The sequence below is a fragment of the Electrophorus electricus genome, chromosome 19, assembly GCF_013358815.1.
Source record: "Electrophorus electricus isolate fEleEle1 chromosome 19, fEleEle1.pri, whole genome shotgun sequence".
Lineage (NCBI taxonomy): Eukaryota > Metazoa > Chordata > Actinopteri > Gymnotiformes > Gymnotidae > Electrophorus > Electrophorus electricus.
The window spans coordinates 9,567,606-9,578,327 of record NC_049553.1 but is presented as its reverse complement, the minus strand read 5'-3'; the positions used below and the strand labels follow the sequence as shown (position 1 = coordinate 9,578,327).

Genomic DNA, 10,722 nt, shown 5'->3' with positions numbered 1-10,722 from the left:
ATGTCAGACACAAAGGCCCTGGAGAGGATGGTCAGCAGGACAACTCTGACCACCCAGAGGATCCGCCACACACACATTCTTGGTAAGTGCAGGATTTCTAACACACACACACACACACACACTTTCTGTGAATTTGTCGCAATTCATGGCACAAAAATACATATTACGCCAAACTTTGGTCTTTTTCAATCACTTATTCGGTGGGCAACCATTCTCCCTCTCTCTTCCCTTGTCTCTCCCACGCACTTTAAAAAACTTTCACTGCACCTCAGCACTCAGACACGCAGCGCTTCCACAGTAACATGTTTCCAAGTGGAAGGTAGTACAGAACATTCCCTCACTCCTAACAACCTAAACACAGCCCTGCACTGACAATCCCCTAATTGCTAGTCTCCCACTCCAAAGCTAGACAAATGACTCTGGCATTTTCAAGTGCTCCATGCGCACTGTTATCTGGCTGGCGGTCTGTAGTGCGCCAGCCTCCCTGAGAGCGCTGGCTCTCCTCAACCTCGCCTGTCTTCAGTGCTGACGTAATGGTGGCTCTCGTAAAATAAGAGCAAAAAGTTGATTCGTTCAGCTTTAGGAGAGCGGCTCCGGGCTCGGGTGTCCGCCTCCACCGCGGCAGATGCCCGCGCTGCACCATTCCCAAACGCTCCTGCCACGAGCCTGCCTTTGGACCGCGCGGTGCGGCCCGATTGTGCCTGGAAGGAGGATGTCCAGCGTGCGGCTACTAAGGAGACAGAGAAAGCCCTGAAGGTCCAAGAGGAGGTATCCGCTGTGTTCATCTGAACCCACAACGAACATCGTGCAGTAGAGGCGGCTCATAGGCTGGTCCGCAAGGACCTCCAGCCTCTCCGTGTTTGGAGTCCTGTCCTCAGTATAACCTGAGACATTTACTCAGTCAGCACTGGGAAAAAGACCCAAGTGTTAACAGCATGGTAGTCTTTGGATAGTCTTAAAAAAAAAATCCTATTTTACAGAAATCAGATTAGGATAAAACATTTACAAGATTTAATATGGCCACAATGGATTAGCGGGGTTTGTTAAAAGTTACGCATCTGTGCTAATCTACTTTTAACGGTGTTTTAACAGTCTTTTATTAATTTTTATCATAAAAAACAGAGTCGCCGGTCTCTGGTGAGTGTGAGAGCAAATCCTGCTGCAGCTGCCAGAGAAGCTCTGGGACCGCAGAGGCTTTGCAGTACGTTTTGTAATCCTTCCTAGAAGAAACGCCTCGCTTTGCTCTGCCTTTACTGAGTTTGGCCAGCCTAGCATATTTCAGGACTCCTGTCTCCGGTGCCTCCTAGAGGGAGATGGAGCGAAGGCGACAAAGGTAGATAGGATGGTGTGTGTGTGTTTGTGGAGCAGTGATGAGACCTCATGTAATGGGCTGTAATTGCTTGTGTAATTGCTCTATTGGGACTTCACACAGCAGCCAAAGCGCGAGCCTGCCACTATCTTCAGAAGCTGGGTACAGTCAGCCTTGCCAGCCCTAATCATTCATCCTTCTCTTCCATTCTCTCTCCATCCCTCTCTCGCTCCATGTCTGTTTTCTCCACCTCTGTGTCTTTCCCAGTCTGATTATTTGTCCATTCATTCCTTTAATTCTTCCTCTCTCTCCCTCCCTCTCGGCAGCACCTGCGAGCACAGTTCCAGGAGGCCCTTGCAGGCCAGGGAGAGGCTGGGGGCTGAGAGGACGCAGGGCCAGCGCGTGGAGCTCCAGGCCCAACTCGAGGCTCGCTGCACCGGCCCGAGGGAACAGACGGAGGGGGAGACACGGCTGGCCGCGGGAGGAGCTGAAGGGGGAGTCGGAGCTGGAGAGAGAGCAGGAGATGAGGGTCATAAAAGAACAGATGGAGGTGGGGTGGGGTGGGTGGATGTGTGTGCGTGTGGGTGAGGGGGGGGTAGGAGAAATAGCTTCTAGCTCGTTGTGCGTTGGTTTGGCAGTCTTCTGTCCCCGTGTGTCTCACACACAGGTGCATGTGCAGGAGTGTGTATCAGTGGCGGAGCGCCGCGTGGGGGAGGAGCGTAGGAGCACAGCTCAGATGGAGAGAGAAACCCTGCAAGACAGCCATGCCCAGGAGATATCGCTGCTTCAGGACAGGCAAGACACACACACACACACACACACACACACACACAGAGAACTGTTCTTTCTCTGTCCCATATAACACCTTTCTGCAGCAATATTTCTTCATTAGACTGTTTCACATGTGTGTATCTCTCTCTCTGTTGCTCTCATTCTCTTTCTGCCTGACTCTGTTGTATTCTCACTTTCTCATCTCTTTTTCCTCATAAGTTTTCACTTTCTCTCATTGCTATTTTTGTAAATTGCTTCCTCGTTTAACTTAGTCTAGCATGTTAACTCAACTCTGTGTGTGTGTGTGTGTGTGTGTGTGTGTGTGTGTGTGCGTGCGTGTGTGCGCGTGCGCGTGCGCGCGTGTGTAGGCTACAGCAGCTGCAGGGCACTCTGGTACAGGTCAGCAGGGAGCGGATGTGGTATGAGACGGAGTTCAAGGTCAGCGCTCATGACGACGTCATGAATAAATGATCAGTTCAGCTGCGGGCCCCAGGTTCAGCACTGGCCTCTGCCTGCGTGTTACTGAGCTGACCGGCCCCTCCACAGGACATACCAGCACATCACCTCCCTTTGCTCGCCTCTTAGACTTGCTGCGCCACTGCGTGGGCCACAGCCCCTTCAGGCGGGCCCTCTGCTTCCGTCCTGCTCCTCAGCGCTGGGTCGCCAGCTCGTGCTGTTTGTCGTTTTCCACCTGTCCAGTTCTGTTAGCTGCCTCTGCTTCTGTGCTGGTCTCATCTTGCTCATTATTTCTCTTTCTGAGTTCTTTGGTTCACAGGCATCTCTACTGCTCTCTCTCTCTCTCTCTCTCTCTCTCTCTCTCTCTCTCTCTCTCTCTCACAGAAGGTGCAGGCTAGCTACAGGCAGTTTGTTGATCTGACTGATACCTCCCTCCACTCTGATTACCTGTTAAAGCTGCGATGCCTTGGCAGGGAGCCAGGCCTCATGGAGAACACAACACAAACTGATGTCAGCCATATTCCCACCATACCCTGACTTATGCCTCATTGTGTATTTGATTGCTACATTTGTCTGCACTATTTTTTTTTTTTTGGTTCACTGTGTCACATTTTTAGCACGTTTCCATTAGTGACATACTCAATTAAATACCTAAATGATGGTGTATTATGATGACCTTAACGAGCCTCGTTCTTTGGGTTGGTGAGAGTGCTGTACCAGGGCATGTCCACAGGGTGGCGATGCAGTTAAGGTTTTACGGCTCCCAGGATTCAATTTCAATCATCAGGTGTCTGCCTGGCTCTTTCGGGTAGTAGCCTACATTTGTCATGTTTTTGGTTATTTGTATTTGCTTGGTAGGTCGCTAGACTGTAGTGTATTGGGCTACGTTTTTCCTTTGTGGTTTCGAGATCCAGCAGTAGATTATAGAAAGTGTGTCTGGTCTCTCGGTACATCGCGTAGTAAACTTATTAGCGTCCTTTCCGCTACCACGAAGTGCTATTACATGCACTGTTACCCGCGAATACACTAGGGGGCGCTCTAACTCTTTAATATTTTCTTGAAGCGCTTCAGACTCCGCGGCGGTTTTCGTGCGTGATGGTGTGATAGTGCGCTTGGAACTACGGGTTAAAAGTATAGGAGGTAGTGGTGGGGCTAGTTGGTGATATTTTTTTTTTCGTGTTAGAATAAGATGCACCGGAGGCTCGATGCAGAGAGACTATCCTGCTTGATTCACTGCAGCATATAGAGACCCCCGTACTCGAAATAGAGGAGAATAATGAGGGGTGATGGAACAGGGGGGCGGCTGACAAGGCTTGATACCGCCTCCTCCTATGAAAAAAAAAAAAACCCGAAAGAAAAATCTGCTTCGTTAGTGCGCCCGCCAGCCGGAAGATGTTTTTTTTTTTTCCCTGAACGCACACCTCCCCTTTCGCCTCCCTCTCCCGTTTCCAAACAAGCCAGTCTGTCACTGCGCCGCCAGCGTTAGGACAAGTCTCACCAGCAGGCTTTTCCGCAAGTGAAGGAGACAGAGACGGGCAGGCACTGAATTCAAGCAAGGCAAATAAGCAAGCCACTCTTCAGATGACACAGCCCAATAGGATTACCCATCTTCAGGCGTTACTAGGACCTTAGACATTTCACCGTACCACGTTTTGCACTTATTTATTTGCATCTCTAACACGGTCGTTGCGCTAGATCAAGGTTGTTGTTGGTGGGGTTTTTTTTTTTTACTTTGTCTTTAATTTTTGTTTATTATTATTATCATTATTGGTGTTATTTTAGCTTTTTCGTCTTCTTTTCTCATCCGGATTTGTGAGCTTCACACAAACGATTGGATTCGTCGGAATCCAGCGCGCAAAAGGAGCTGCGCTGGGTTAGGGGCGCTGCGTTAGGGGCGCTGGGTTAGGGGCGCTGAGTTAAGGGCACTGGGTGTGCGGAATTACAAGCTGAGTCTCAGAGGAGAGACACGCCAGCACGCGAACAAGGTCGGAGTCGCGCGCGCAGAGAGCTCGGTACCGGCGTGCTGGTGTGAGAATGGAACTTTGTCAAACAAGGAAACGTGCTCAGGTCTAAACAGGCAGCCGTCTGTCCTTGGGTTTTGATTTTTGCATCCTTCCCCCATATTTGTGTGTGGGAGAAAGACAGAAAAAGGGAATAGAGGAACGGGAGAGAAGACAGATCTCGGCCACAAACAGCGCACGAGAACGAGAATTTAAACAAATATTTGACTCTTGAGAAGAAAAAAAACCCAAAGCTGACCAGACCGGCTAGAAACGACCTTCAAGGATTCTTTTGCTAAGGGATTTTTTTATTCTTCTACGAGTGCTTGAGCACGTACTTAAAGGTAGAAAACACGCAAGCTTACATTTAAGAAATACTAGACTTTTGGTAAAAGGTGCGCGTTTACCTCAGATGTTGTAAGGATCCCCTCTGTGATCTCTCACAGTGGACACGATTTGTAACCGTGTGTTTGTGTTAAATTGTGCCTTGTGTGTCCGGTGATATCCATGCGGGCGCTGGAGACACGCAGTCCTCTCACACACTGACGGATTCACCTCTAGCCTGCTGGGCTACAGCTTTGTTCGGAAAGTCTGCTCCGGTAGCCTTTGGGAAAATATCCCTTATTGCTGATGGGGGAAAACAGACGAGTATCGGGGATTGAAATGGCGAGTCGGAGAAGTGGAAATGGGTTGGGAATTCTCCTAATATTCTTGGTGGATTTACTCGGAATCACGGCGTCCAACATGGAGCCAATCTACTGGAATTCGCTAAACAAAAGGTAAGACCTGAAACTAAACCTGCTGTGGACGGCGTTGCTTAATTTCTAAACGGCTTTTGAAAACACCCCAGACTGTCAGCGACCAGTGCCGAGAGCTGACGAGCTCAGCGACTGCAGAAGTTACGAGCATCACTGAAGCCACACTAATAGACGCCACATTTCATTCACTGCGTCCGTTGGGTAGTTTTCCGACACTGGCAGCCTTTACAATAACAGCGCCCATGCTTCTCAGTGCGTAGCCCTTTTAGAGCTTATATTCCTCTATAAATAAATGTTTTCATTGTGTATTTTGGTATATTATTAAACTATATCAAGCCTACACCGCGCGAAGTGGTCTACGTTCTAAAAATGCAACAGTGGGGCCTTTGTTAATATTTGGTTGCAAACCTAACGAGCAGTGACTTTAACTTCTTTGCGGGCGTTTCTTTTAGCTGTCCGACCTGTGTGTGGTTCCCGTGGTCATTCCGGCGTATCCTGGCTGTCCACAGTGGACACGCTCGCGCCGCAGCTGGCACTTATTAACGGATGTTTTACGCACGTGCGGCACGGCCGCAGGCCAGGAAGGGCGAAGTTTACATCGCTGTTTACTGTTTATTTTCTTTTAGTTTACTGATTTCAGTATTCACCAATGTGATTCCACGGCACTTCGTAAATCCTGTTAAATACTGTAATATTTTAGTGCGATATTTGTGGTGGGTGTGTGTTTTTTGTGTAACTTCAGCTAGGAATAAAATATATTTACGACTCCGTCTGCGTGTCCCTTTCAGTCCGGCAAGTAAACGAGGATTTATGGAGGAACAGACTCTAAACGGGTACTTTCTCAAACACCCCCTTTGTCATTATTCGGTTGTTTAAGTGGACACCCGGCATCGTGGGAGCACTTCTAGGCTGGTCTAAATCGGTATGTAGGTTATGAGGGGCTATTAGAGATGCCACGGCTGCCTAAAGACGAATAGCTTTTTAATGTCTCCATGTGGCGCGATGAAGGCTCCGCGCCTCGGCAGATGCTAAGGGAGGGTGTGATTCAGTCATTGTGGCCCCTGGCAGACGCCCCTAATGAGGTTTTTTTTTTTTTTGTCAGTGTTAGCTGGATTAATCTAGCCAGGCTTGGAGGATCTAATTTGGTGTGCGAACGCACAGGGCCTATCTGTTATGTTTTGAGTTGACCGCGCGTTTTATGCTCGACCCTGTCTGAAAGTGTGCGGTGATTAGAGAAGATTGGTAACGGCGCTGGTTTTCACGCTATTTTCTCACTCCCCGTGTTTCAAATTTGTTTGATTTCACACCGCGGAATTACGCATGGACGCCGCTAAAGCAATCTCTCGCCTCACTTTTGTTTTTTTTTGTTTTTGTTTTTTTAAATCCCCAAAGCGCGCACTCATTCGTGCGCGCAGCATAGCAGTCTCGCACTGAAGGAGGACTCGCGCCTGTCCCTTAACCCTCGAGCACTGCGCAGGCTGAAGTTCGCCCTCACGCGCAGATGACGCCTTCCACGTCCGTCCAGAGTCCTTACGGCGGCCAAGAGCAAAGTAAACGCAACTATGTGAAGGTTGTCGCGGGCCACGTTGCGTATTTCATACGACCTTGACATCCTCGAACCTTCCACTGCTTTGATGTTGAGGCTTTCAGTTAGAGAAGCTCTTTCACATCACTCCCTCTCCTCTCATCCGCTTACGCGCCTGCCCACTCTGTCCTCCTCTGCCCCTCGCCTTCATTTTGATGGCGCTGCCGGATTAAAACCACATGTAGCGTTCGGATACTGCTCAGCTGGTGAGGAGTACCCCGAGAAAGGGACGAAAAGTGAGGAGCGCCAATAAAACACATACATAAATGTAAAATAAGTCCTGAATGTCGGTGTGAGTTAGGGTTAAAGAAAATGCAAGTACAAATCCAGAATCACCTTGAAGATGACCGCAGCGGGACTGGGAAAAATCCATACAGACCAAAAGTCCTCCGTGGCGACTCGCTGGACACTGTAATTTAATGAAATGTTGAAATTGATATTCGACTGGGTCATTGTGGGAACGATTCAGAAAAAGACATTTGTTTTACAACTAAAGCAGACAGTTTGATTCCCGTAGGCCTTCGTGTTTGCTCTAATGTGATATGAGAGTCAAGCGAGAAAGTGTACGTCTTCGCCCTCTTGGCCTGTTGACCTGAATAGTCTATATGGTGCAGGAGAGGTGGCTTATGTGAGTATGTTCTGATGTGGCACAGTATAAGAGCTCTGGTTCTCTGAGAGCACAACTGAAGAAGGCCAGTTTTCTTACCAGAATACTACAGACCTCTCCCAACTTAATATAACAGAATAAGAGGTATAGATTATTTGTCTGAAGGCAGAAACAAGTATGAAGCTTGCTACTCCTATTCAAAGTGCAAAGTGCAGTTTTTTGCAAGCTTATTTCACAGTGCAAAGCACCTGTAATATCACAATATCCATCAGTATTTTCATGCTTGCTGTTGGTCCCTTTTTGCTGGGATACGTGCAGCGTTGCAGTTCTTCGAAGAAATCCGGTTGTGCCGCGTATGATTGGATTGATAGTCATAACAGGCCTCTGACTTCCTGTAGTGTATGAAAACCAATGAGCAGATCTGATAATTCACCTGCTTTTCTGCATTCAGTGCTGTATTGAAATGAAATGAAATGTTTGTGTGAGTCTAATTACACACTCCGATAAGAAGTGTAACTGTAAGCGTTTGCATACGATGATAAACACTGTCGGGCCGTTTGTGTATCCTTGACTCCTTAATGCTAGCTGTGCCTTGTCTTACAACCGTTTCCTCTGAAACACACATTGAAATTCAATCCCCTCCAGATTTGCAATAATTAATTAATAACTTGCTAATTAGCTGTGGATAAAAGGCTGGTTAACTAGGCTAAATGTATCAAGAGGAGGTGCGGCAGGCAGGGGAGTAGAAGGAGGTGTGTGCGGTATCTGCACCTCCCTCTACTCCCCTGCCTGCCGCACCTCTTCTTGATACATTTAGCCTAGTTAACCAGCCTTTTATCCACACAAATGACTTTGCAGTCATATACACTCTACTGTAGCATCTTCTTCTGTTTGGAAGAAGAGGTGCGGCAGGCAGGGGAGTAGAGGGAGATGCAGATACCGCACACTCTGCCTGGGAGCGCAGGGGAGTAGAGGGAGGTGCAGATACCGCACACTCTGTCTGGGAGCGCAGGGGAGTAGAGGGAGGTGCAGATACCGCACACTCTACCTGGGAGCGCAGGGGAGTAGAGGGAGCTGCAGATACCGCACACTCTACCTGGGAGCGCAGGGGAGTAGAGGGAGCTGCAGATACCGCACACTCTACCTGGGAGTGCAGGGGAGTAGAGGGAGATGCAGATACCGCACACTCTGCCTGGGAGCGCAGGGAAGTAGAGGGAGGTGCAGATACCGCACACTCTGCCTGGGAGCGCAGGGAAGTAGAGGGAGGTGCAGATACCGCACACTCTACCTGGGAGCGCAGGGGAGTAGAGGGAGGTGCAGATACCGCACACTCTACCTGGGAGCGCAGGGGAGTAGAGGGAGCTGCAGATACCGCACACTCTGCCTGGGAGTGCAGGGGAGTAGAGGGAGGTGCAGATACCGCACACTCTACCTGGGAGTGCAGGGGAGTAGAGGGAGGTGCAGATACCGCACACTCTACCTGGGAGCGCAGGGGAGTAGAGGGAGGTGCAGATACCGCACACTCTACCTGGGAGCGCAGGGGAGTAGAGGGAGCTGCAGATACCGCACACTCCGCCTGGGAGCGCAGGGGAGTAGAGGGAGGTGCAGATACCGCACACTCTACCTGGGAGTGCAGGGGAGTAGAGGGAGGTGCAGATACCGCACACTCTACCTGGGAGCGCAGGGGAGTAGAGGGAGGTGCAGATACCGCACACTCTACCTGGGAGCGCAGGGGAGTAGAGGGAGGTGCAGATACCGCACACTCTGCCTGGGAGCGCAGGGGAGTAGAGGGAGCTGCAGATACCGCACACTCCGCCTGGGAGCGCAGGGGAGTAGAGGGAGGTGCAGATACCGCACACTCTACCTGGGAGCGCAGGGGAGTAGAGGGAGGTGCAGATACCGCACACTCTACCTGGGAGCGCAGGGGAGTAGAGGGAGGTGCAGATACCGCACACTCTACCTGGGAGCGCAGGGGAGTAGAGGGAGCTGCAGATACCGCACACTCTACCTGGGAGCGCAGGGGAGTAGAGGGAGCTGCAGATACCGCACACTCTACCTGGGAGCGCAGGGGAGTAGAGGGAGGTGCAGATACCGCACACTCTACCTGGGAGCGCAGGGGAGTAGAGGGAGGTGCAGATACCGCACACTACCTGGGAGCGCAGGGGAGTAGAGGGAGCTGCAGATACCGCACACTCTACCTGGGAGCGCAGGGGAGTAGAGGGAGCTGCAGATACCGCACACTCTACCTGGGAGCGCAGGGGAGTAGAGGGAGCTGCAGATACCGCACACTCTACCTGGGAGCGCAGGGGAGTAGAGGGAGCTGCAGATACCGCACACTCTACCTGGGAGCGCAGGGGAGTAGAGGGAGCTGCAGATACCGCACACTCTACCTGGGAGCGCAGGGGAGTAGAGGGAGCTGCAGATACCGCACACTCTACCTGGGAGCGCAGGGGAGTAGAGGGAGCTGCAGATACCGCACACTCTACCTGGGAGCGCAGGGGAGTAGAGGGAGCTGCAGATACCGCACACTCTACCTGGGAGCGCAGGGGAGTAGAGGGAGCTGCAGATACCGCACACTCTACCTGGGAGCGCAGGGGAGTAGAGGGAGGTGCAGATCCACTTGGGAGCGCAGGGGAAGGAAAGCCCCACTGTTGGTTGGTGAAATTTAAAATCCACAGCAGTGATGTGCATGATGTTTCTGACGGCTCAAAAACGGCACAAGTCCAGAACCTTTAAAAAAACCCAAAAAAAACCAAACCACTTTTAAACTGTAAAAGGTCTGAGGACTGAAGGACTTTTAAACTGTAAAAGAGGTCTGAAGTTGTTTACTTGCACATCGCTAGCTCTTTACGGAGGAGAAGTCATCAAAACTGATCTTAGTGCTGATAACCCAGGATGGATGTTTAGAGTGGCTTATGCAGCATATAGTGCAGTGTTTGTGAAGCATGGTTACACAGTGTGAGTAGATAGCATTAGACCTGATCTATTAAGGCTAGTCAGGTGAGGCCGGTTCCTCTTAAAGTGCCAGGGTCAAGTCAGATTAAACTTAAATTTGGAAGGTCGAAAAGCTGGTCTCTGTAGCAGCATCCAAATCTGCAGAAAAGGGCATTTGTGTATGCGTGTGTTTTGAAGGGGTTGTGGATATGAGGATAAATGACAGTGGTGGATGTGCTTGTATGTGTGTGTGTGTGTGTGTGTGTGTAAAGTAGTGATGTTTCAGTTCTTGTTTTTCGATG

The 10,722-nt window shown here is 50.2% G+C and overlaps 1 protein-coding gene across 1 annotated transcript; it reads left to right on the top strand.

Annotated features, from left to right (window-relative positions):
- si:dkey-111f13.5 lies at positions 1-3,205 on the top strand. The gene is made up of 7 exons (XM_027028452.2): positions 1-82; positions 578-768; positions 1,123-1,201; positions 1,636-1,859; positions 1,977-2,104; positions 2,449-2,518; positions 2,921-3,205. Exons 1-7 carry the CDS (start codon positions 1-3, stop codon positions 3,071-3,073), a joined length of 927 nt encoding a protein of 308 aa, XP_026884253.2. The 3' UTR covers positions 3,074-3,205.
- The last annotated feature ends 7,517 nt before the right edge of the window (positions 3,206-10,722 follow it).

What these genes read in the sequence shown, in the direction of transcription:
- si:dkey-111f13.5 (XM_027028452.2), top strand. Translation starts at nt 1, where the DNA reads ATGTCAGACACAAAGGCCCTGGAGAGGATGGTCAGCAGGACAACTCTG. An exon ending in CCCTGAAGGTCCAAGAGGAG is followed by an intron (nt 769 to 1,122) that starts GTATCCGCTGTG and finishes CATAAAAAACAG; the next exon opens with AGTCGCCGGTCTCTGGTGAG. An exon ending in GGTATGAGACGGAGTTCAAG is followed by an intron (nt 2,519 to 2,920) that starts GTCAGCGCTCAT and finishes TCTCTCTCACAG; the next exon opens with AAGGTGCAGGCTAGCTACAG.